The sequence below is a fragment of the Cibotium barometz genome, chromosome 34 (assembly GCF_041138505.1).
Source record: "Cibotium barometz isolate CiBa-2024 chromosome 34, ASM4113850v1, whole genome shotgun sequence".
In the NCBI taxonomy this organism is placed as follows: Eukaryota; Viridiplantae; Streptophyta; class Polypodiopsida; order Cyatheales; family Cibotiaceae; genus Cibotium; species Cibotium barometz.
This window is the reverse complement of record NC_141079.1, coordinates 19,268,445-19,292,157: the sequence shown is the minus strand read 5'-3', so window position 1 is coordinate 19,292,157 and position 23,713 is coordinate 19,268,445. Positions and strand designations below refer to the sequence as shown.

Below are 23,713 nucleotides of genomic sequence, written 5' to 3'. Positions count from 1 at the left end.
TCTGAAATTTTGAAAATGAGTGAACACTTCACTCTTCTCCTTCATGAAGTACACCTACACTTTCCTTGTGTGGTCATCAATGAATGTTACGTAGTACCTACCCACCCATATACATAGTCTTTGCAGGATCCTGTACATTTGAATGCACAAAATCTAGTACATTCCTGCTGACATTTTTGTCATGTGAAAATACATAATATTTTGTTTGACATGCTTCACAAACTTTCTGCATACCTTCAACTTTAAAATTAGGCAGTCCTCTCACAATTTGTTTAATGTGCATAGACTTCATTCTCTGTAGATTGACATGCCCAATTCTCTTATACCAAATTTTTGTATTTGCAGATTGTAGACTCACTTGAGGCATATTCACATTGTAGACTCACATTTGCAGATTGTAGACTCACTTGAGGCATATTCACATTCAATCTAAACATTCTGCCCACTCTGTTACCTTTTGCAACCAACCTACACTTATCTTTAAAGTCTTCTATATAACAGCCACCATTAGGGTTAAACCAAACTTGCAAACCCTTCTCAATCATCTGGCCAACAGAAACCACATTCTTTGTAATGTTTGGAACATGAAGTACATCTACAAGGTACTTCACCTTACCATCCTGCAGAGACAATGGCACATCCCCAACATGGGTAATCGGATGAGCAGTGTCATCCCCTGTTTCAACAAAACCTAGTCTTTCAAGACTCTTCATTTCCTTGAACCACTCACCATGACTTGTCATGTGGTTCAAAGCCCCTGAATCAACATACCATACATCATCCTTACATGCTGTTACATCATTTCCAGACACAACATTAACCACATGTTGCATAACAAACAACCTCTCATTATCCTCATTATTTCTACTAGTGGATACATAGTTGTTTTGCTACACTTTTCCATTTTGCATGTCACTCTGCTTCTTATAGCAATTTGCCTACACATGCCCAGGCTTATCAGAATAAAAACAGCCTAGTGTATCATTATGCTGCCTCTAAATTGACCTCTCCCACTTGTATGTTGTTGTTGTGAATCCTGGGACTGTTGTGCTGCTATTGACCATAATTTTGATTACCTGTTTGGCCGGCACCTTGGCCACGTCCACGACCTCTACCTCGTCCTCTACTTGCACTTGTGTAGAAGGCCTGCTACTTTGAATTGTTTCTATTTTGTGAAGACTATTGATCTTTACCCAAGTTCTTCTCTTCAATGATCAACATTGACACCAAATCTGTGAAGTTGGGAATGTTCTCCCGAGTTTGAATATACATCTTGAATGCCTTGTATTGTGACCCGAGACCATGCAGACACACTTTCACCTTATCATCATCATCAACAGAAACACCAATTGATGCAAGGGATTCCACAATGCCCTTGATATTCAAAGCATAATCATTCACATACATATTCTTATTTTCCACAATATGAAGCTCATTCTTCAACTTAATTTTTTGTGCCTTGGTGTTGGTTTCATACAGCTTCACCAAGGTGTCCCATGCCTCCTTAGGTGACTTGGCATCCTGTATATGCCCAATCATAGTGTCATGTGTGTTGATAGAAAGCCATACATGAATTTCCTTGCTCCTTGATTCCAATCCTTGAACTCTTTTATATCTGCAACAGTTGGATTAATCTCCGGTATCTCCGGTGCCTCCTCATGTTCACCTTCAATGTAGTCCCAATAAACTTTTCCCATTAGGAAATTTGTCAATCTAAACCTCCAAGCATGGAAGTTGTTCTTGTCAAGATTCTTTGCAAAAATCTGGTTTATTCCATCATTTGACATCTTTTCTACAACACAAATTTACTAGCAATATCACTCTTGCTTGACCTATACAAACTGGTGTATTCTCTGCAGCGGTACTATACTGCACCCAAATTGTCACAACCTGTGACCTTACTTTGCATACATAATTATTAGCTTTGTGCTTCCTAATCTATTTGATTATATTATTTTTAATATTCTTAAAAGTGTTATGGCTCCCAAAATATGTGGCTCCTATTTTTTAGAAGAGGTGGCTATGAATATTCATATGTCTATCTTCTTATTTGAATGATTTGATGTAGAGTTGGTCATAAATGTTTTCAAAAGAGGTGAAGTAGCCTTGTGCAAAGTTTAAATAAATGTATGAGAAATTATAGATGGCCTCTAAATAAGGAAGACACCCTAATGTAATGTAGAAGATAAGAATAGTTATGCAAGCTTTCCTATAGAAACAGACATCAATACAAGCATAGTGATTACATTGGTATGTGAATTGGAATAGTGGTACTATGCTAGCATACCATCGTAAGTATGTAGTTTTAAGTAACATTGGTATGTGTCGTAGAAAGGTATCTATACAACATAAGTTTATTATGCACATACCAATCATTTTTCCCATGGATATATCATTCATTGGTACATCCATTGCACTAAGAGATCAGTGCATGACCATACTAATGTTATTGGTTTGATATACCAATGAGCGGTGCATGGACATGGCATACCAATGAGTGGTACATGGACATTGCACTAGAATCATGCATATTTTGCAAACAAAGACAAAGATTTGGCTAGTGAAAGGAAGGTATCAGCTAAGAGCCAAATAAACATGGAAAAATATGTAAGAAAAGGTGATGATCACATTACCATATAAACTGGGTCACGCAAAGAGATTTCTACTATGCTTTATCATCATCATCCTTTCTTGATAACGGCACATTGGTCCCAAAAAATTATACATTGTGGAAACTATGAGAATAAGCTTGATAAGTTTGAATTTTCTCATATTTTTGATATTTTTGATATTACTCAACCACCATCGTGTAGGCATAAAACCTTAATTATAATTTCACCCTTCTATTTTTTGAAGGGATTAATGCCATGGTGACTCTTAAGAAATTTTTTTTGATATTACCAAACCACCATAGTGCAGGCATAATTTAAAAACCTTAATTATAATTTCATACCTCTATTTTTCAAAGGGATTTATGCCATGGTGATTCTTAACAAAAAAATTGTTATTACTAAGGTCATGGGGGTCACCAAATTATGAGGCAATTTCTCCTTACAATGGGCATAGGAGTAGCTTCACGTGAAGGGGGCATTTACACGGATCAGTTTCAGCTCCATAAGATCTCAAACTTGTAAATAAATTAGAGGCTCCATAAGATCTCAAAAAAATATTTTTTCCCTTTATCTTAAAAAAATAACCCTTGCTAATGACCTTAACATGTTAACTTAGTTATTAGCTAAACATACCAACCAAGTTAGGTTTGATACAATTCTCCAACAAGGGGGTTTTCAACCATTATCTTTAACACACAAGTGAAATTCTAGATTTTTACTAGATCCACTTATTAATTCACACACTAACCTTGTCCATTTGCACACTGACCCTATCTATAAAATAAGACCTACCATGGCAATAGTGATGATGAAGTGAGGCCCACAAGGTTCGGTTCCTTCTTGAGTGAACCTAGGTCACATAAAACCAAATCAATTTTGCATTTTTGTATAAACTAGAGTTTATATTGCCAAAGAAGTAGGAAGGGTCACCTTATAGGCACCTTAATATTTTTCAAGTGCTTCCCCTTACGGATATAAAGTAAGTGATATTGAGTGATCATTCTGGTAAAGTACCAAAAAATGTTTACCATGTACCCATCATATATCCATCTTATATGCACGATATCTATTTTTATGAGTACAAGACACCAAAATTCGATACCATGTATCCACCTTATATACAAGATGGATACTTGGTAGCCATCTTGTATGCACGATATCTATTTTATGTGTACAAGTGTACAAGATACCAAAGGTGGATACCAAGTATCCATCTTATATACACATTATCCATTTTACGTACACATTACATGAAAAATGGGTGAATACTAGGAATCTATTTTTATATACATAGTATCCCATTGTATCTACACAATATTAGAAGTGGTGGATACGATGTGTCTATTTGTGATATTAAAACTAGTGGAGTTGGTGTGTCCATCGTGTATCTACTTCTAGGACATTATAAAAGAAGTGGATACATACTAAGTGTTCATCTTATATGTATGTTATCTATTTTGCCAACTTGGAGACCTAAAATTAGATAGCATATATACAACATAGATATATAATATATATTTAGTGTATATATAAAGACACATGATACTAAAAGTGGATGTTGTATAGTTAATATGTATGCATGCTATGTATTAGATACCACACACACACATTCTGGTTTTAGGACTTCTAAAGTGCAAACCTCGTATAATTTTGAGATAGGTAAATAAGATACCACACACACATTATAATTTTACTAGAACTATTATTAATATTTTACATATTTTTTTTTTTGTCCACATACCTCTCGATAAATCTCCTATAGAAAGAAGATATGTACTACTATAAGGGAAAGCATGCTACTAGTTCTTTCATGAGCAAGAAGAAGACCTCACTCATCAACCCTAAGCAAACCCTAAAATAAGATCTACCTCAACCTCTAAGATGAGAGAGGGCGTGGCACAAGGCTTCATTGCATTCAAAGGGAAAGAACACAAGATCTATTCTCGCTCACCCCATGCTCTCTATAGATAGTAAAATGTTCATATGGACAAGTGCCACATGGTGAAGAGCATAGATGAGTACACAAAATTTATACAATGAGCTCAATGTTACCCAAGGATCCAATGGCAAAATATAGGATTTGTGTACCAAAGTGATATTTATGCAAGCAATTTCATTAGTAGCATATATATATATATATATATATATATATATATTTCCCTCTTTGCCTCAGATTTAAGAGCAGCTTTATGCCACAATACCTATAATATCAAGGTATTCAGACCAACAAAAGGTTATAGGATTTTAAAAGGATGAAAAAGGCTATAGGCACATGAAAAAGCTAACTAAAAAGAAAGAAGTGCTATTTTTTTTGACGAAAAAGTTTCTTCATGAAAAATGTATTGCCAAGACCTCGTGAAACCGTGAACAAGATCCCCCCCAAAGAACGTAGAACAAGTGGTCAAGACGAAGGTGCATGGAGCGGGACAAGCTTTCTTCCAGCACACGCTTTCTTCAACCTCACGACTGCACATGAAACTTCTGATCGAGGAGGAGGCCGCGGTCAAGACGAAGGTATTATCGCTTGCATGGAACGGGACATGCTTTCTTCAAGCTCACGGCAGCTGAACATGAAACTTCTCTCCGGTCGTCGACGAGGAGGGGCCCGATCTCAACCGGCTTTACAAAAGCGGCTCGCCGCGCACAACAAGACAAAGCACCTACAGACGCGTACACAGACGCGTTTACTCAACTAAAAAAAATTTACGGGCACGTCTACTTGCACGTCTAATAGCACGTCTACAGACCCGCGTCTAAAGGCGCGTTTAAAAGGTAGCAAACAGACGCGCCTATAGACGCACAAATAGACGGTCGGGGAGAAATTTAAAAAACAGACAGACGCATGCATAGACGCGTTTATACACGCAAACAGACAGAGGCATGTATAGACGCGTTTATAGACGCTCAAATAGACGCTTCTTGAATAGACAAACACGTATATAGACGCGTTTGTAGATGCATATATATAGACGCGTTTATAGATGCGCTACAGAATATTTTTTAAATTTTGTGTGCTTTAACAGAATGCTGTGTATGTTGTGTATGCTATGTAGTTACAGGAATCCCATTTCCACATTGTGTAATTCAATTCTTACAGCCAATCACATTTTAATTAGCACTCTTGCAAGCACGTCTATAGCCGACATTAATTACAATTCCAAATAAAACATTACAACTCCGAAACGTTTAGTTACAAGGCATTAATTGATAGCTCAAAAAGTGCTTGTATGTACATATAGCACGAAGCTAAGCCACGTCCTGTGGCTTCAAGTACCAAAAATAAGAGGAGTGTATATACAAGAGGCACGAAGCCAAGCCAATGGCTAAGTACAAAAAAAAGTAGCTAGCACTACTCCTCGCTCCCTTTTGTGCTCCCTTCTCCGCCTCCTTCTTCCTCATCTTCTTGTGCAGGGTCCTGTAAACAAGGGACAACATATATCAATGTATGAAAAATCAAATCTTTATTTATAATATTGACATTATTTAATTACTTTCAAATACCTCGGGGTACTCTCCAGTAGCCCGGATATACTGCTCCTCAGTAATCAACCCATCATTATAGAAGTGCCTCCATGTATCTCCTCTGCGATGGTGGCGGTGGTAGGCTGTCTCGACAGGAGTAGGGTACCTACCCACGATATCAAGCTGCAAGATGACACAATTTGCGGAGGGGTTAGTACAAAGAAACAACCTCCTAATAAACTACATAAACAATATAATTTGAGATCGATACTTATTACAAACTGGGCCTCCCATGATTCAACACCCCCTACTCCAAAATGCACGCTTCCATATTGCTCCATTTGGATCCTTCGTGCCTCCACGTGCTTTAGACTGGGTTCCTCCTTCGCTGACTTCATTGCTTTCTTCCACTCACGGTTGTGAGTGGTGTGGGGCGAGCCCCTTGGTGGTTGACCTCCCTAGAGCCTAGCAAGCTCCGCTAGTGCATGCCTCTTAAGCAAAGATCTTTTATTGCTAAGTATCGAAACAATCTTTGACTTGGCCCATTTATCTGTGAATTGAACATTGGGGGGGTTAGGATACCTAGAGCAAACAGCAGCGAGGGTCTCATCAGCTAACCTCTTTGGTTGATCTTTGTAGTGAATAAAGCAATCTCTATAATTGTTAGCAATTACAGAGCACATGAAGGCCATGATGTCCTTCCCCCGTGCATCCATCAAGATGCCTCCTGTCTAAGTGATGTCATAGTAGATCGTACCATCACCCGGAGGCACATCTACATCATCTGAATCATTCTTGTCCCCACCACCACCCCTCCCAAAGCACTGTGCCATGCATCCCCCACCGCTCTCCCTGCTACTATGCCTGCTCTCGCGCCTGCTATTGTGTCGTGTCGAGCTAGTACGCTGGCCACCTGTATAGCTGCTGGAGAACCAAGTCTCGATTCCACGGGAGTACGCCGACGGCTCTGCGAGGCAGAAGGGCCTCCTGACGGCATGGGGGAAGGGGCATGCGGGGGAAGGGTCTCGGCATGGAGAAAAAGAGAGGAGAAAAGAGAAAAAAAGAGAGACGAAAAGAGAAGGAAAGAGAGGATAAAAGAGAGAAGGAAAAAGAGGAAAATATAGAGTGCAATCTATTTTTTCAATCATGCTTTCCCTTTCCATCATTAATGCAATCCCCTTCTTCAATTATGCAATCCCTTTCCATCATTCATGCAATCCCTTTCTTCATTCATGCAATCACTTATTTCCATGAAAGGAGAGGAAAAGAGAGGAGAAAAAGAGAGAAAAGGTGGGGATAAAAGAGAGGAGAAAGGAGAGAAAAAGAGAGGAGAAAGGAGAGGAAAAGAGAGGAGAAAGGAGAGTAAAAGAGAGTAGAAAAAGTGGGGATAAAAGAGAGGAGAAAGGAGAGGAAAAGAGAGGAGAAAAAAAGAGAAAAAGAGAGGAGGGAAAAAAAAGAGAGAAAAAACACAGCGTCTATATTCGCGTTTAACAGTGTGTCTACAGACACGGCTACTTGTTTCCAACACAGAGTAGACGCGTCTATAGACGCGCTTTTAGACGCGCTCTCAGATGCGTCTATAGACACGCTCTGACAGACAGACTATTTAAAAAAGATGAAAAGGACATGCCCCGACACGCCCGACACAAAAACACAGTTGTTGTACCAAAAACATTCGTTTCAAAGAGAGCAAAAAGGACGAATCAAACGAGAGCAACTTTCAAAGAAGATCAACCCTAAAGAGACTTACCTTGGATAGAGGTATGGAAGCTTCTTGTCCTTCTTCAAAGCTGCTTCTCTTTCTTCTCTTCCTTGTTCACCCTTTGCTTCTCTTTCTTCTCTTCCTTGTTCACCCTCTTCTCTTGTGTGCTTGGAGATGATTGTGTAAGTCTGTAGATAAGTGTGGGTGCTTGAAGATAAGTGTGGATGCTAGGCTATGGATCTGTTTTAATAGCAAAGTAAGCCCATTAAAAGTATGTGAAGAAAAGCAAGCGCGCTAAAAGTAGGTTTGAAAATGAAAATCACGTCTACAGGAGCGTCTAATGTCGCGTCTACTATCGCATCTAAAACCTCGTTTAATTGCACGTTTACAGCAGTATAGACACACCTATAGACGCGTACCACACAGAACAGACGCGATTTTAGATGCGGTATTAGACGCGACATAGAGTTTTCAGATTAAATATTTGATACAAGAGTAATTTTTTTGGGTTGTTTATTTGTAGGATGTCTTCATCTTCAACAAGTAGCTCCAGTGAGGATGAATCCCTCCGTATCCACCACCATCGTGAAATGTGGTTGGAGCAAAAAATCAAATGTATGTGTGACCGATGTCGAGGAAACATGTATCGTGCACGCATGATTACACTCAATCACATCTCAAAGTATGGAGAATGGGATGCGACCGTAAACATGGTAAGTGTTAAAGAGTTAAGGTTGATTGAGATACCTATGGGTGTTCATATGTTTGAGTTATGATCCCATTTTAATTTGATATAGGATGCAGTGCCACACCCGCATATGTTACCCTATGCTCGTCGTGAGGAGGCAAAGCGTCGACGATATGAGGTGGGATCTTCAAGAGGGATCGTTATGGATGCATGGAGTGATGGTGATAGTAGCCCTCCGCCATTACCTCATGAAGCCGTGGAGGAGGAGGTGTTTGATGATATGGTGCGGGATTTATATGTCCATCAATCCGAAGGGAGGGATGAGAGCATGGAGCAGGACGATCTTTTTATCGCAGCATCGACTCCACTGTTTGAGGGGTGCACATTCTCTGTTCTATGTGCCTCCCTTGAGTTACTAAACTTGCAAACCATCTATGGATGGAGCAATGCAAGTTTGAATGCATTACTCAAGTAAGCTTTAAATTATATTTTGCAAACATGGTGAATTATGCTAGTGGGTCAATTACTCGAATGCTTTTCCTCATTTATGGTCTTCACGTGCAGGCTATTGTGTAAAATGCTTCCAAGGGAGAATAAATTACCGACCTCAAGAGATATGGCAAGGCAACATGTGACCTCTCTTGGAGGATTAGATTCCATGCATGCGTCAACGATTGCGTTTTGTTTCATGGACTACATAAGGATGCAAGAGAGTGTCCTACTTGTGGAGAGGCAAGATATAGAGCAGATCTCAAAACTTTGGACATGCCTTGTAAGGTTCTACGATATTTTCCCATAATCCCTCACATCCAACATATGTTCAAGTGCAAATCCATTGCAGAGCTCATGTCATGGCATTCCTCCCATCGATCAACCGATGGCAAGTGGAGAACTCCCGCAGACACTCTTGCGTGGAAGCATATTGAAGACACATGGCCAAGCTTCAAAGAAGAACCTAGGAGCTTGAGACTTGGATTGGGTATGGACGGTGTGAACCCATTTGGTCTCAAAAGCACCTCTTACAGTGTATGGCCAGTGATATTGGTGAATTATAATCTTCCACCCTCTATGGCGATTAAGAAAGGACATGTTATGTTATCCCTTCTAATTCGAGGAAAACATAAAGTCAAAAATCCTGATGTTTATTTGGAGCCTTTGATTGACGAGCTAGAGATACTTTGGAGAGGTATCGAGGTGCATGATGTGAGCAGGCCTCCCTCGTCATCACGAGACTTCAACTGCAAAGCAATCTTGATGTGGACGATGCATGACTTCCCAGGCTATGGCGAGTGTTCAAGTAAGCATTGCACTTCTAATTATGAGTAGGCAAAGGATGTGGCACCCTAAACCCACCTTGAACTCTTAATTGCGTCTATTGTTCAGGTCTCACTATATCGGGTTACCATGCATGTCCTATGTGTTTGTGGTCCTTCGCTTGTTGCCTCACGGGCAGACGCATTGAATAAGGTCATCTATAAAAATCACCATCGATTTCTCCCACCTGATCATCCTAGATATGTTGCCCCTTGGAATGAAGTCCTTCCACAATCACTCACAATGGGAGATTGGATGAGAATTTGGGACGGTTCCATGACTCCTCCACCACTTGGCATGAGCCGGTAAGGGTTTGTAACTATTGTGTGCTATATTGGCTGGAAATAAAGATTGCCCGCTAACACTAGCTTTTGTTTAGATACTCCATCTTTTATCGTTTACCATATTGGTCCCACCTCCTTTGTATGGCTGACCATTTCTCAATTTTTACATTCTAAATTTACTTTAAAATTTATCCCAAGATGAAATAAAGCACTCTAATCTAATCAAATTTTCACTTCTAAAGAGTAATCAATAGGAAAAGTTTAACTATTTGTTGTTACTCATTTTAGGATAAAGAAAGGCTGAAATTCTTAATGAAGAGAAGGGGGAAGCCTTTTCACATCAAGGCTTATAATCCATAATCACATTAAAAAGCAAAGAATTCAGAAAACCATAGATTAGAATTATAAAAAAAGTAGAATTAATAACTTACATCGAGTTTTGTGAGCTTTCCTTTGGCTTGAGGGATTGAGGGTTCTACTCTTGTTTGGATCAAGAGTGGCCACCAATTCTTTGTAGAGGAATTAGTCAAAAACAAGTGAATTATCAAGTGAATTCAATGTTTTTGGCTCTAAGGAGGGATAGAGTAACAGTGCATAAACACTATTAAGCTTTTACAAAGGGAGAGGCTTCTATTTATAGGAAAAAGTGAGCCTCAAACCAAGCAAACTGATTCTAGAATTTTCCAGATCAGTTTGGTCAAATTTTGACTATTTTTGGATCGGTTCAGCTTACTTTTTGGAACTAGACTTCAATTAGGAGAGAGGAGAGATGAAATATCTCATTTTATTGATTTAAAATGGAAAGCAATGAAAAGAAAAAAGGCACCTCCTTCATGAGGGGAAATCTCCATTTTGAGGTGTCAAAAATTAGTTTTTTAACTATTTTCTTTGGTCCTTAGTCCACTCTTCATCTTATGTGAGTATTTACTCATTTTTGGGGGGTTTTTCTTTATGTCTTCAATTTATCTCCTCCCTACATTTGGATTAATCTTATTGGTCCCTCAGAACCTTAATCCAAAATTTTCAGAAAATCTGGACCCTTAGGCTAAGGCCTTTTTGAGCAGATTATAATTTATTTCTAATGCACCTTAGGAAATTCTTGGGGGAATTTAGTTTAATAAGAAATCCAAAGATATCTAAAAACTGAGTTATCTCTCTCTAGAATATTTTCTCTCTCTAAGCCAAAACAGGTAGAAACAAGATCTTTTATTATTCTGAAAAGGGGATTGATTACAGGGGAAGAAACTGGACATCTTGAGGGGTTGGGGGGGAATCCTAGAATATAGATGTGGTAAAGCCAATCAACTATTGCACATCATATAGATGAAGTCGTGAATTCTATTGCTTCTTTGTTCTCAAAGAGTGTAAAAAGGACCACCATGTTACATGAACTTGAAAAAGAGTTTGGCTATGAAACTCTTCATATGAGACAAATACATAAATTTCGATGGCTAAGTAGACATCATGTAGTCCACAAGGTATGTGAAAAATTGGAGCCTTTATTAGTGATGACCAAAAATGAAATTTGCAACGTTGAGTTACTAAACTTGCAAACCATCTATGGATGGAGCAATGCAAGTTTGAATGCATTACTCAAGTAAGCTTTAAAGTCTATTTTGCAAACATGGTGAATTATGCTAGTGGGTCAATTACTCGAATGCTTTTCCTCATTTATGGTCTTCACGTGTAGGCTATTGTGTAAAATGCTTCCAAGGGAGAATAAATTACCGACCTCAAGAGATATGGCAAGGCAACATGTGACCTTTCTTGGAGGATTAGATTACAAGCGCATCCATGCATGCGTCAACGATTGCGTTTTGTTTCGTGGACTACATAAGGATGCAAGAGAGTGTCCTACTTGTAGAGAGGCAAGATATAGAGCAGATCTCAAAACTTTGGACGTGCCTCGTAAGGTTCTGCGACATTTTCCCATAATCCCTCGCATCCAACATATGTTCAAGTGCAAATCCATTGCAGAGCTCATGTCATGGCATTCCTCCCATCGATCAACCGATGGCAAGTGGAGAACTCCCGCAGACACTCTTGCGTGGAAGCATATTGAAGACACATGGCCAAGCTTCAAGGAAGAACCTAGGAGCTTGAGACTTGGATTGGGTATGGACGGTGTGAACCCATTTGGTCTCAAAAGCACCTCTTACAGTGTATGGCCAGTGATATTGGTGAATTATAATCTTCCACCCTCTATGGTGATTAAGAAAGGACATGTTATGTTATCCCTTCTAATTCCAGGGAAACATAAAGTCAAAAATCCTGATGTTTATTTGGAGCCTTTGATTGACGAGCTAGAGATACTTTGGAGAGGTATCGAGGTGCATGATGTGAGCAGGCCTCCCTCGTCTCACGAGACTTCAACTGCAAAGCAATCTTGATGTGGACGATGCATGACTTCCCAGGCTATGGCGAGTGTTCAGGTAAGCATTGCACTTCTAATTATGAGTAGGCAAAGGATGTGGCACCCTAAACCCACCTTGAACTCTTAATTGCGTCTATTGTTCAGGTCTCACTATGAGAATCACCATCGATTTCTCCCACCTGATCATCCTAGATATGTTGCCCCTTGGAATGAAGTCCTCCCACAATCACTCACAGCAGGAGATTGGATGAGAATTTGGGACGGTTCCACGACTCCTCCACCACTTGGCATGAGCCGGTAAGGGTTTGTAACTATTGTGTGCTATATTGGCTGGAAATAAAGATTGCCCGCTAACACCAGCTTTTGTTTAGATACTCCATCTTTTATCGTTTACCATATTGGTCCCACCTCAAGATCAATCACCTGCTTGATCCCATGCATATCTTCAAGAATGTGGCATCTACCATTTGGGAACCATTTGAATGGGACACGAGATTCTGTAGGCATAAGGGAGGATCTGCGTACCACAGGGAGGATGCGTGAAGCTTGGCCACAAGAGAGACCAAATGGGCATGTTTTTTTACCTCGTGCACCGTGGAGGTTATCAAAGCTAGAGATGGTGGCGGTGAAGCGTGCTATTACTACAATTCGTACTCCCACTGGATGCATGAGGTGTTTGAAGGGGGCCTTTACAAAGAGCAAGAAAAGAGGTGTAGAGCAATTATACGGCTTGAAATCTCATGATTGGCACAAGATGCTCCAAGTAAGTATTTTATGTGTATAATATTTTTTTCCTTTCAAATTTGTGAGTGTATTAGAAGCAACTAATCAACCATTCCTCGTGTGTTTAGTTCATACTACCTACTAGCATTTCTTGTAGTGCATCGAAGGACGTGAAAGATTGTATTTACAAGATAGGCGAGCTTGTGAGGTACTTTACATGATACAAAATGTGATGCGTATCAATGCTCCATGCAAGGTGTTCATATTGCTAATATGGTGTACTTTATCATTTCTAGGTATGTGAGCTCAAAGGAAATAGATCCCACCACGCTTGAGAATGCTCGAGTTATGTCAGTGGAGGTGGTTTGTTTAGTGGAGGAGACTTTCAAAGCTCTTTTATAGATATTTCATTTGTTGCAATATCCTTGTGTCATCAGAGTGGCCTTAGGTATCCACTAGTCATGGCTTCCTCTTTGCAGTTCTTTTACCCAATTCGAATGTTGGTGTTCTAGTCGGCACATTTTGGAGAGAGCGGAAGGTAAAATAATAATTTTATTAAGTAGTTATGTCATATTATTTCATATGTTTTTGGCTTTTAAAAAGGCTCTTATTATTATATCTTGTTGTTGAATACATGAAAACAATGGATGATCCATGCTTTTTTCATTTTTTGTAAGTATTATAAGTTTTTAAAAGAAAATCTCTCTCTCTCTCTCTCTCTCTCTCTCTCTCTCATTCTTGTGCATGTGTGTGATTGTACAACTCATGTACTCTACGTGCTATCCATGTACAATTATATTGTGCATGCTTGATTGGCAAGTAGGTATAAGATCTAGGTAGCCTAGACAACACTTATATAGATGCAAATTTGGCTAGATAGCCATCGAGTAGCCTAGGATTAGGCTAGGGAGTAAATGGGAAGCCCTTGACTAGGTCAAGTGTACATGTTTCAATTTAAAAGCCTAGTATAGCTTGATTCTTAGCTTACTTATATGTATGCTTGTTGTAGCCAATGATAGCAGGAGTGAAGGCACAATATTGGAGGATTGAGATGTCATAAAAGAATACTTGATCAAGCCATGGTGGAAAGTAGGTACTCTCTCTCTCTCTCTCTCTCTCTCATTCTTGTGCATGTGTGTGATTGTACAACTCATGTACGCGACTTGCTAGCCATGTACAATTATGTTGTGCATGCACGATTGGCAAGTAGGTATAAGATCTAGGTAGCCTAGACAAAACTTATATAGATGAAAATTTGGCTAGATAGCCATCGAGTAGCCTAGGCTTTGGCTAGATAGCCATCGAGTAGCCTAGGCTTTGGCTAGGGAGTAAATGGGAAGCCCTTGACTAGGTCAAGTGTGCATATTTCAATTTAAAAGCCTAGTATAGCTTGATTCTTTGCTTACTTATATGTATGCTTCTTGTAGCCAATTATAGCAGGAGGAGTGAAGGCACAATATTGGAGGATTGAGATGTCATAAAAGAATACTTGATCAAGCCATGGTGGAAAGTAGGTACTCTCTCTCTCTCTCTCTCTCTCTCTCTCTCTCTCTCGCTCTCGTACAACATTAGATGATCCATGGTATGGTCAAGCAACACATGTAAATTTCTAAAGAGTTTGTGATAGAGGTATTGAAATGCAAAGACTAGTTAGTATGTCTTGTCCTTTAGATTATTATGCTTATTATCTTTGTGCTTCCTAATCTATTTGATTATATTATGGTCAAATCCTATGCATGCATATGGTCATCATAACACTATTGAGTAAAGCTTTGGCCATGTGGTCAAAACTTGAGATTTGTTTCTAATATATCTTATTTTTTGTACTTATGTAGGTTTATTCAATGCAATATCTTGCCATATGGTTAAATTCTAACTTAGGTTTATTCAATGCAATATCTTGCCATATGGTTAAATTCTAACTTAAACCCTTTCTATGATGATATTTGGACATACATTGGTCAAATCCTATGCATGCATATGGTAATCATAACACTATTGAGTAAAGCTTTGGCCATGTGGTCAAAACTTGAGATTTGTTTCTAATATATCTTATTTCTTGTGCTTATGTAGGTTTATTCAATGCAATATCTTGCCATATGGTTAAATTCTAACTTAAACCCTTTCTATGATGATATTTGGACATACATTGGTCAAATCCTATGCATGCATATGGTAATCATAACACTATTGAGTAAAGCTTTGGCCATGTGGTCAAAACTTGAGATTTGTTTCTAATATATCTTATTTTTTGTGCTTATGTAGGTTTATTCAATGCAATATCTTGCCATATGGTTAAATTCTAACTTAAACCCTTTCTATGATGATATTTGGACATACATTGGTCAAATCCTATGCATGCATATGGTAATCATAACACTATTGAGTAAAGCTTTGGCCATGTGGTCAAAACTTGAGATTTGTTTCTAATATATCTTATTTTTTGTACTTATGTAGGTTTATTCAATGCAATATCTTGCCATATGGTTAAATTCTAACTTAAACCCTTTCTATGATGATATTTGGACATACATTGGTCAAATCCTATGCATGCATATGGTAATCATAACACTATTGAGTAAAGCTTTGGCCATGTGGTCAAAACTTGAGATTTGTTTCTAATATATCTTATTTTTTGTACTTATGTAGGTTTATTCAATGCAATATCTTGCCATATGGTTAAATTCTAACTTAAACCCTTTTTATGATGATATTTGGACATACATTGGTCAAATCCTTTGCATGCATATGGTAATCATAACACTATTGAGTAAAGCTTTGGCCATGTGGTCAAAACTTGAGATTTGTTTCTAATATATCTTATTTTTTGTACTTATGTAGGTTTATTCAATGCAATATCTTGCCATATGGTTAAATTCTAACTTAAACCCTTTATATGATGATATTTGGACATACATTGGTCAAATCCTATGCATGCATATGGTAATCATAACACTATTGAGTAAAGCTTTGGCCATGTGGTCAAAACTTGAGATTTGTTTCTAATATATCTTATTTTTTGTACTTATGTAGGTTTATTCAATGCAATATCTTGCTATATGGTTAAATTCTAACTTAAACCCTTTCTATGATGATATTTGGAAATACAATGGTCAAATCCTATGCATGCATATGGTAATCATGACACTATTGAGTAAAGCTTTGGCCATGTGGTCAAAACTTGAGATTTGTTTCTAATATATCTTATTTTTTGTACTTATGTAGGTTTATTCAATGCAATATCTTGCCATATGGTTAAATTCTAACTTAAACCCTTTCTATGATGATATTTGGAAATACAATGGTCAAATCCTATGCATGCATATGGTAATCATAACACTATTGAGTAAAGCTTTGGCCATGTGGTCAAAACTTGAGATTTGTTTCTAATATATCTTATTTTTTGTACTTATGTAGGTTTATTCAATGCAATATCTTGCCATATGGTTAAATTCTAACTTAAACCCTTTCTATGATGATATTTGGACATACATTGGTCAAATCCTATGCATGCACATGGTAATCATAACACTATTGAGTAAAGCTTTGGCCATGTGGTCAAAACTTGAGATTTGTTTCTAATATATCTTCTTTTTTGTGCTTATGTAGGTTTATTCAATGCAATATCTTGCCATATGGTTAAATTCTAACTTAAACCCTTTCTATGATGATATTTGGACATACATTGGTCAAATCCTATGCATGCACATGGTAATCATAACACTATTGAGTAAAGCTTTGGCCATGTGGTCAAAACTTGAGATTTGTTTCTAATATATCTTCTTTTTTGTGCTTATGTAGGTTTATTCAATGCAATATCTTGCCATATGGTTAAATTCTAACTTAAACCCTTTCTATGATGATATTTGGACATACATTGGTCAAATCCTATGCATGCATATGGTAATCATAACACTATCGAGTAAAGCTTTGGCCATGTGGTCAAAACTTGAGATTTGTTTCTAATATATCTTATTTTTTGTACTTTTGTAGGTTTATTCAATGCAATATCTTGCCATATGGTTAAATTCTAACTTAAACCCTTTCTATGATGATATTTGGACATACATTGGTCAAATCCTATGCATGCATATGGTAATCATAACACTATTGAGTAAAGCTTTGGCTATGTGGTCAAAACTTGAGATTTGTTTCTAATATATCTTATTTTTTGTACTTATGTAGGTTTATTCAATGCAATATCTTGCCATATGGTTAAATTCTAACTTAAACCCTTTCTATGATGATATTTAGACATACATTGGTCAAATCCTATGCATGCATATGGTAATCATAACACTATTGAGTAAAGCTTTGGCCATGTGGTCAAAACTTGAGATTTGTTTCTAATATATCTTATTTTTTGTACTTATGTAGGTTTATTCAATGCAATATCTTGCCATATGGTTAAATTCTAACTTAAACCCTTTCTATGATGATATTTGGATATACATTGGTCAAATCCTATGCATGCATATGGTAATCATAACACTATTGAGTAAAGCTTTGGCCATGTGGTCAAAACTTGAGATTTGTTTTTCACATGTTTGAAAAATACTTTCCATTTGGCTCAACCACATAGTTTCCTATTGATGTTGGTAGATTTTATGAGGCACCACCTTTATATGCCTATAGAACACTTTGTTGGGATTATGTGCAAAAGTTGACATCATCTTTTGTAAAGAATCCCATGAATCCAGCAACAGTAGCATACCTCATGCCCTTTTTGGAGGAGAGTGATGTGAAGCGACCCATGCATCGTGACGAGGTGGAAGTGGATAAGCTACATTCTTACTCCTATTGGATCATATCAGGTCTTCACTCAATCCATGCGGCAAAGATCTATATCCTAAGTAGCACTCATCGATGCCTAGCAACCAAACATCTATATGCCACAAGGAATGCAAGAATCTTGGTGGACTGTCCTGCTGAAATGTGCATTGAGCTTTCTAGGATGACAAATATGGAATCCCACAATGTTATGAAGAATGGTCCTTATCTTGAGCAACTTCAACAAGTAAGGGATCAATGGATAGCATTTGGGTCTCCACCAAAACCTCAACAAGGGCTTCCAAAGGGTAGTCCTCCAAAGAGTACCATGGGAGGTAATGATGTACAACCTTAGCTTGTCTTATTCAAGATGCATTTGGTGTTTTCTTTCTCATTTCATATTTTTATTTTTGATAGAGATTTCTAGAATACATTGGAGAAAAGTGTGCATCACGTGATTGTCATATGATAGTGAGCACACAAGAGATATTTGATGGTTGGATTACCATCATGAAGAGATACTCAAAGGGGGAGCTTTCATCTCAAGAGGATACCACCACAAAGAAGGGAAGGCAGCCTTCTCCCGCAACTTTTCATTGCCTTATGGGTCTAAAGGATGGGGACATCCTCACATTACAAAAGGAAGTTAATGATGGACACATCGTCTTTCTTAGAAACAAATGGGACAAAGAGGATGTTGTTGACATGGAGACAAGGGCAAAGCAAATCAAGCAAGATAGGGTGCTCCATGAGGAGCTAGTTTCTCTCTTCAATGCCTCAACTCATGCTAGCAATAGTATGATGAAGAGTTGGGAAGATCTTATTGCTGAATACGACATCACCAACGATGTATACACAAAGATTTTAGGTGTTTGCAGTGATTGGGTGTCAAAAAAGCTCACACGTGGGGCTGATGCAGGACCATTGCCGAATGGTGCAAAAGACATTGTGAACTTTCTTATTGTGAAGAAGCAAGATCCTCTTCATTCTTCTACTAGCTTACCTTGGCAAGTATATATTGTGGGGTGCAACCTTGAGGCATTCGATCTTATATACAATGTGTATAAAGATCCTATTACCATTGGTGTGGTTGTCCTAGAAGCGGCACATGGAGTTGGGGGCATGACATGGGATTCTATCATGTTTGGAAAGGTGGTCTTCACATTGTTAAAAATGACATGTGAGCCTAAACAATTCATTTTGTTGTCATTTCTCAACCGCAAACAAATGGCAGCTATGGAGGAGGCCCTTGAGAATCTTTCATGCAAGTACCATATGCAAGTTGGAAGTGTTGAGACTTCCTACCAATGGCCAAGAGTCTTGCTTTTGGAGCCATGGATTCATTTGTTGTGTTGACACTTGTGACCATGGAGAAAAGCTTCATCAATCTAGATCGATATGTTGGAAATTCCAACAAGCCATGCATTTTGGATAATGAATCCATTGAAGCCATTGACAAAGAAGGAAAGGATGGAGAGCTTGAAGAAGAACAAACTATTGCAAAGGCCATATTTAGAAAGAAAAGGTCATCAAGGCTACAATCAAGGCATTCAATGATGCACATGAGGTTGTATGTGATATATTCTCATGTGGTGTTGCATCAACGCTCGCATTGGAACATCACATGAAGACTATTGCAGTGGTGTGCAATAGTCAAGAGCAAAGAGAGATTGAAGCGGCATGTTGGAGAGCCCATGAGAGCGCCAACCCACCTACAAGTGCTCAAGAGGTTCCTCCCATTGGTGCTCTAGCTCTTGACCTACCGCCGGAGGGTGTGGATGAATCAAGCCAAGACATAGCAAATATTATTATGAAAGAGAGGTTGAAGGCTACTTCAGGTGTTTGAACCTCTCTATCTCTAACTTTTGTCAATGAGAACACTATGGTGTAAGGTTGAACTTGTGTTTTGGAGGATGATTTCATGACATAACATTTCCTACATATTTTCTCATTTTGTGGTGCTATCTAAAGCAAGCCTTACAAGCCTATTTCTCTCAGTTTTGTTAAGAGTCCTTATTTCTAGAAATATTTTCATCATATTGTACCTAAAATTGGTTGTAAAAAGTTTGTGCTTCTGTATTAAAATACAAGTATGAAGTACATGATAATGTTGGAAGAAATATTTTCTTGTATGGTATAGCTAGAATGCTTCAATCAATTGCTATTACATTACTTTGATCCAAATGTTGGTATTGGTTTTCTCTAAAGTTTTGTGTCCTTCAATATTTTGCCATGTGGTCAAATATATTAGAAGAAAATGTTTTGTGTCATACAACTACATTGAGTTTTTCAATTTCAATTGCAGTGCTTTGATTGAAACATTGGTATGACTTGTATTATCAAAGGTGTCAATGTGGTGTCTATTGATATTAGGCCACATGATCTAATATTTTTTCTCTTGAAATATGTTTTTCTAAGTATGCTCAACATGCATGTCCTACATGCACATCAATGTGGAATATTGTAGCATGTGTGTATGGAAAAATATTCTAAAATGTTCATTGCAACTATATACATTGTTGTATCTTATTTCAATAGTCATATAATATTACTTTTTGAGATTTTTTTGCCAGATGGTCAAAAATATATTTTGATGAAGTATCTACCATCCATGCATACTATTTGCATATTAAATTTAATGTCTTATACAATGTATATATGGAATAGTACAATAAACTTAGCCCTATTGAACTATATATAATGTTTTTATCTTAGCTTACTAGCTCTAAAATGAAAAAAAAAACTTGTAAGAGACTAGATGTCTATTTTGTTCTTAACCTTTGTGTTGTATGATAGAATGATTCAAATTTGACTAAGAATAGTCTATTTGCATATTTGGCAGATTTGAGCAGAGCAAACAAAGTAAGTGATGTGGCCTTGGCGAAAAGTGCTACCAAACTATGTGTGATACTTGATCTCAATGGTCTTCTTTTACAACGTTGTTTTTCCACATCAAAGAGGTTCCAAAGTTTTCGAGTGGGCAAGCAATGGGTTGTTCTTCGACCAGGATGCATTGAGTTTCTTGAAGCTACATTTGCAAGATTCCAAGTGGGAGTTTGGTCTACAGCTTCACACAAAAATGTCATCGCAATAATCAATTGCTTGGAGAGCTATGCAAAAAGGAGATATCCTTTTTTCATGATTTGGGGACAGGAGAAATGCCATACGCATCCACTCAAGATCATCTATCGGCCAGACAAGATGGGGGTGGAAGCAATGTTCAAGCCCCTTCAGTATGTGTGGAACGAATATGGCAATGTTTGTGAACATAGCAAGACTATTTTGATAGATGATAGTCCCTACAAGGGGTGTCCTAACCCTCTTGAGAACTGCATCTATCCACAGACATTTGATGTTAACCAAGGAGACTCAATCTTGATTGAGGAACTTCTACCCTACTTGACTCGCTTAAGTGGATCCCATGATGCACGTGAAGTCATAAAATTTGATCGATATGGACTTGAGCCAGTTCAATATGGACATGAGTTGTACACACAATTCAAGGTTGTGATTGACACATGGCTTAAAGGAGATGATAATGCTATGTCATCTTCATCATCAGTACAACCCAAGAACATCAATCGTGGAGATGGAATATATATGAAACAATCTTCAATCACTTCTTGCTTGAAGAGATCATCAATTGTACAAGGATCATCATCAAGAGTCTTAATTCATCCAACCCATCCATTGGGTGTCTCACAAGTATCGAGGTTAAAGCGGATTCCTTTGGTTTCTACTCTAAAGGATATGGAAGCAATGCAACTTGCTCATCAGCTAGGATATAAGGATGACTACATAAATGGTCGTGTAGCTAGACACTTCATAAAAAACCTTCAAAAATTGTACTTTCCACGAAAATGATGTGACACAAAAATAACACTCTTTTCTACAACTTGTACCTTGGTGTTTATAAATGCGTTCAACATCAGAGAGACTAGCTCAAGATTTCTGGATTGTGATTTCATGGAAGAATTCATTGTATTATATACAAGCTCCTCAATGAAGAATGATATTCTAAATGTAATTTGATGGAGAAAATGTGTTTTTATGAAAAGGTATACTAATTGTGCTTTGATATTAAATGAATGCGTGCATGAATGCAAAATATACTAGAAAAGTTTAAATCTCAAATTAGTCTTGGTATTGTTGTTTTGAATTTTATTTTCAAGTATATTGTTGAAGTTATATTGGAAGAAGCAATTTCTTGTATGGTAGCTAGAATGCTTGAATCAATTCCAATTGCATTACTTTGATCCAAATATTTGTCTAAAGTGTTGGATCTTTTGATGTTTTACCACATGGTCAAATATATAGGAAGAATTTTTTTTGTATCATATAGCTACAATGCTTTTGCCAATTGCAATTGCACTGCTTTGATTGAAATATTGGTATGACTTATATTATCAAAGGTATCAAGTTGGTGTCTATTGATATTTGGCCACATGGTCGAATATTTTTCCTCTTAAAATATGTTTTTCTAAGTATGATCTACATATATGTCTTGTATGCATATTAATGTGGGAAGTGTTGTAGCATGTGTGTATGGAAATATATTCTAAAATGTTCATTGCAACTATATGCATTGTTGCTTCTTAATTCAATAGTCCTATAATATTGTCTTTTGTGATCTTTGGCCACACGGTCAAAAATATACTTTTATGAAGTATCTTGTGGTCATGTAGCTAGACACTTCATTAAAAAACTTTAGAATTTTACCTTCCACAAAAATGATGTGACAAGGCAACAATACATTCATGTCTCTAACTTATACCTTGGTGTTTATAATTGGAGACTAGCTCAAGGTTTTTGGATTGTGATTTCATAGAAGACTTGATTGTTTTGTAAACAAGATCATCGTGGAAGAGTGATATTCTAACTATATTTTGATGGAGAGAACGGGCTTTGATGAAAAAATATACCAACTGTGCTTTGATATTAAATGACTGCAGTATGAATGCAAAGTATACTAGATATATTAAATCTCAAATTAGTCTCATTATTGTTGTTTTGATTTTTATTTTCAAGGGTAACGTAGATATCCTTTTTCCAACTTAGAAACATTCAGCACAAATATAGACAAAAAGAATATAGTGTGCTTTGATCTCAAATAATTCTAAGTAATATTTTTTGGGATTTTCTTTTCGAGACTATTAACCACACATACATATTCTTTCCAACTTACTAGAAAGAGCTAACCAGAATTATAACCATACTATTATATTGTATGGCGACTATGCATATGTAGTCAAAGGTCAAGGGTTGGAGAGAGAGAGAGAGAGAGAGAGAGAGAGAGAGAGAGAGAGAGAGAGAGAGAATGCATTGATGTCCAAGCATCATGTATTAATCATGCATCATGTCCAAGCATCATGTCCAAGCATCATGTATTAATATAAAGTGAAGTAAAGAAGAAATTCCTTTTAGGAAAACACACGTACTCTATAGTTTTCTAGTTATTTTTTCAACATTTAATTTGCTTTATTCTCATAGATAAGGTAAACTTTTAGGTTTGGCTATAAAAATACAAATATTTCTATACAAAATGCACAAAAAATAGGTCTATTTCTCAAAGTGGGACTTAGGAAATTCCCAAATTTCCCAATATGGTGTTTAATGTAAAAACCAGCCTTTAGCTCTGCAGCAACCGTAATCACAACTCTCACAATTGCCATCTTTGTAACTCGAAAAAATGTCTCCTCATAATCAATCCCATGTGTTTGCGCCTATCCTTTGGCTACTAATCTAGCCTTGTACTGCATGCTTATGCGACCATCACTGTTATGT

At 37.5% G+C, this 23,713-nt stretch overlaps 2 protein-coding genes across 2 annotated transcripts in view; both read left to right on the top strand.

The window, feature by feature from the left end:
• Positions 1 to 6,934: 6,934 nt before the first annotated feature.
• LOC147618756 (uncharacterized) lies at positions 6,935 to 9,790 on the top strand. The gene is made up of 3 exons (XM_086774365.1): positions 6,935 to 7,096; positions 8,581 to 8,642; positions 9,118 to 9,790. The coding sequence occupies exons 1-3, from the start codon at positions 6,935 to 6,937 to the stop codon at positions 9,788 to 9,790; spliced, it is 897 nt and encodes a 298-aa protein (XP_086630491.1).
• An 8,604-nt stretch (positions 9,791 to 18,394) lies between these two features.
• LOC147618755 (uncharacterized) overlaps positions 18,395 to 23,713 on the top strand; it is a 30,384-nt gene continuing 25,065 nt past the window's right edge. The window contains exon 1 of the mRNA XM_086774364.1: positions 18,395 to 19,217. Coding sequence (XP_086630490.1) covers positions 18,395 to 19,217 — 823 coding nt within the window. The remainder of the gene's footprint in view (positions 19,218 to 23,713) is intronic.

Coding starts and splice junctions, on each gene's coding strand:
- LOC147618756 (XM_086774365.1), top strand. CDS start 6,935: ATGCCTGCTCTCGCGCCTGCTATTGTGTCGTGTCGAGCTAGTACGCTG. Junction 7,097..8,580: donor AAGGGGCATGCGGGGGAAGG/GTCTCGGCATGG, acceptor TATAGGATGCAG/TGCCACACCCGCATATGTTA. Junction 8,643..9,117: donor CAAAGCGTCGACGATATGAG/GTGGGATCTTCA, acceptor TTGGAGGATTAG/ATTCCATGCATGCGTCAACG.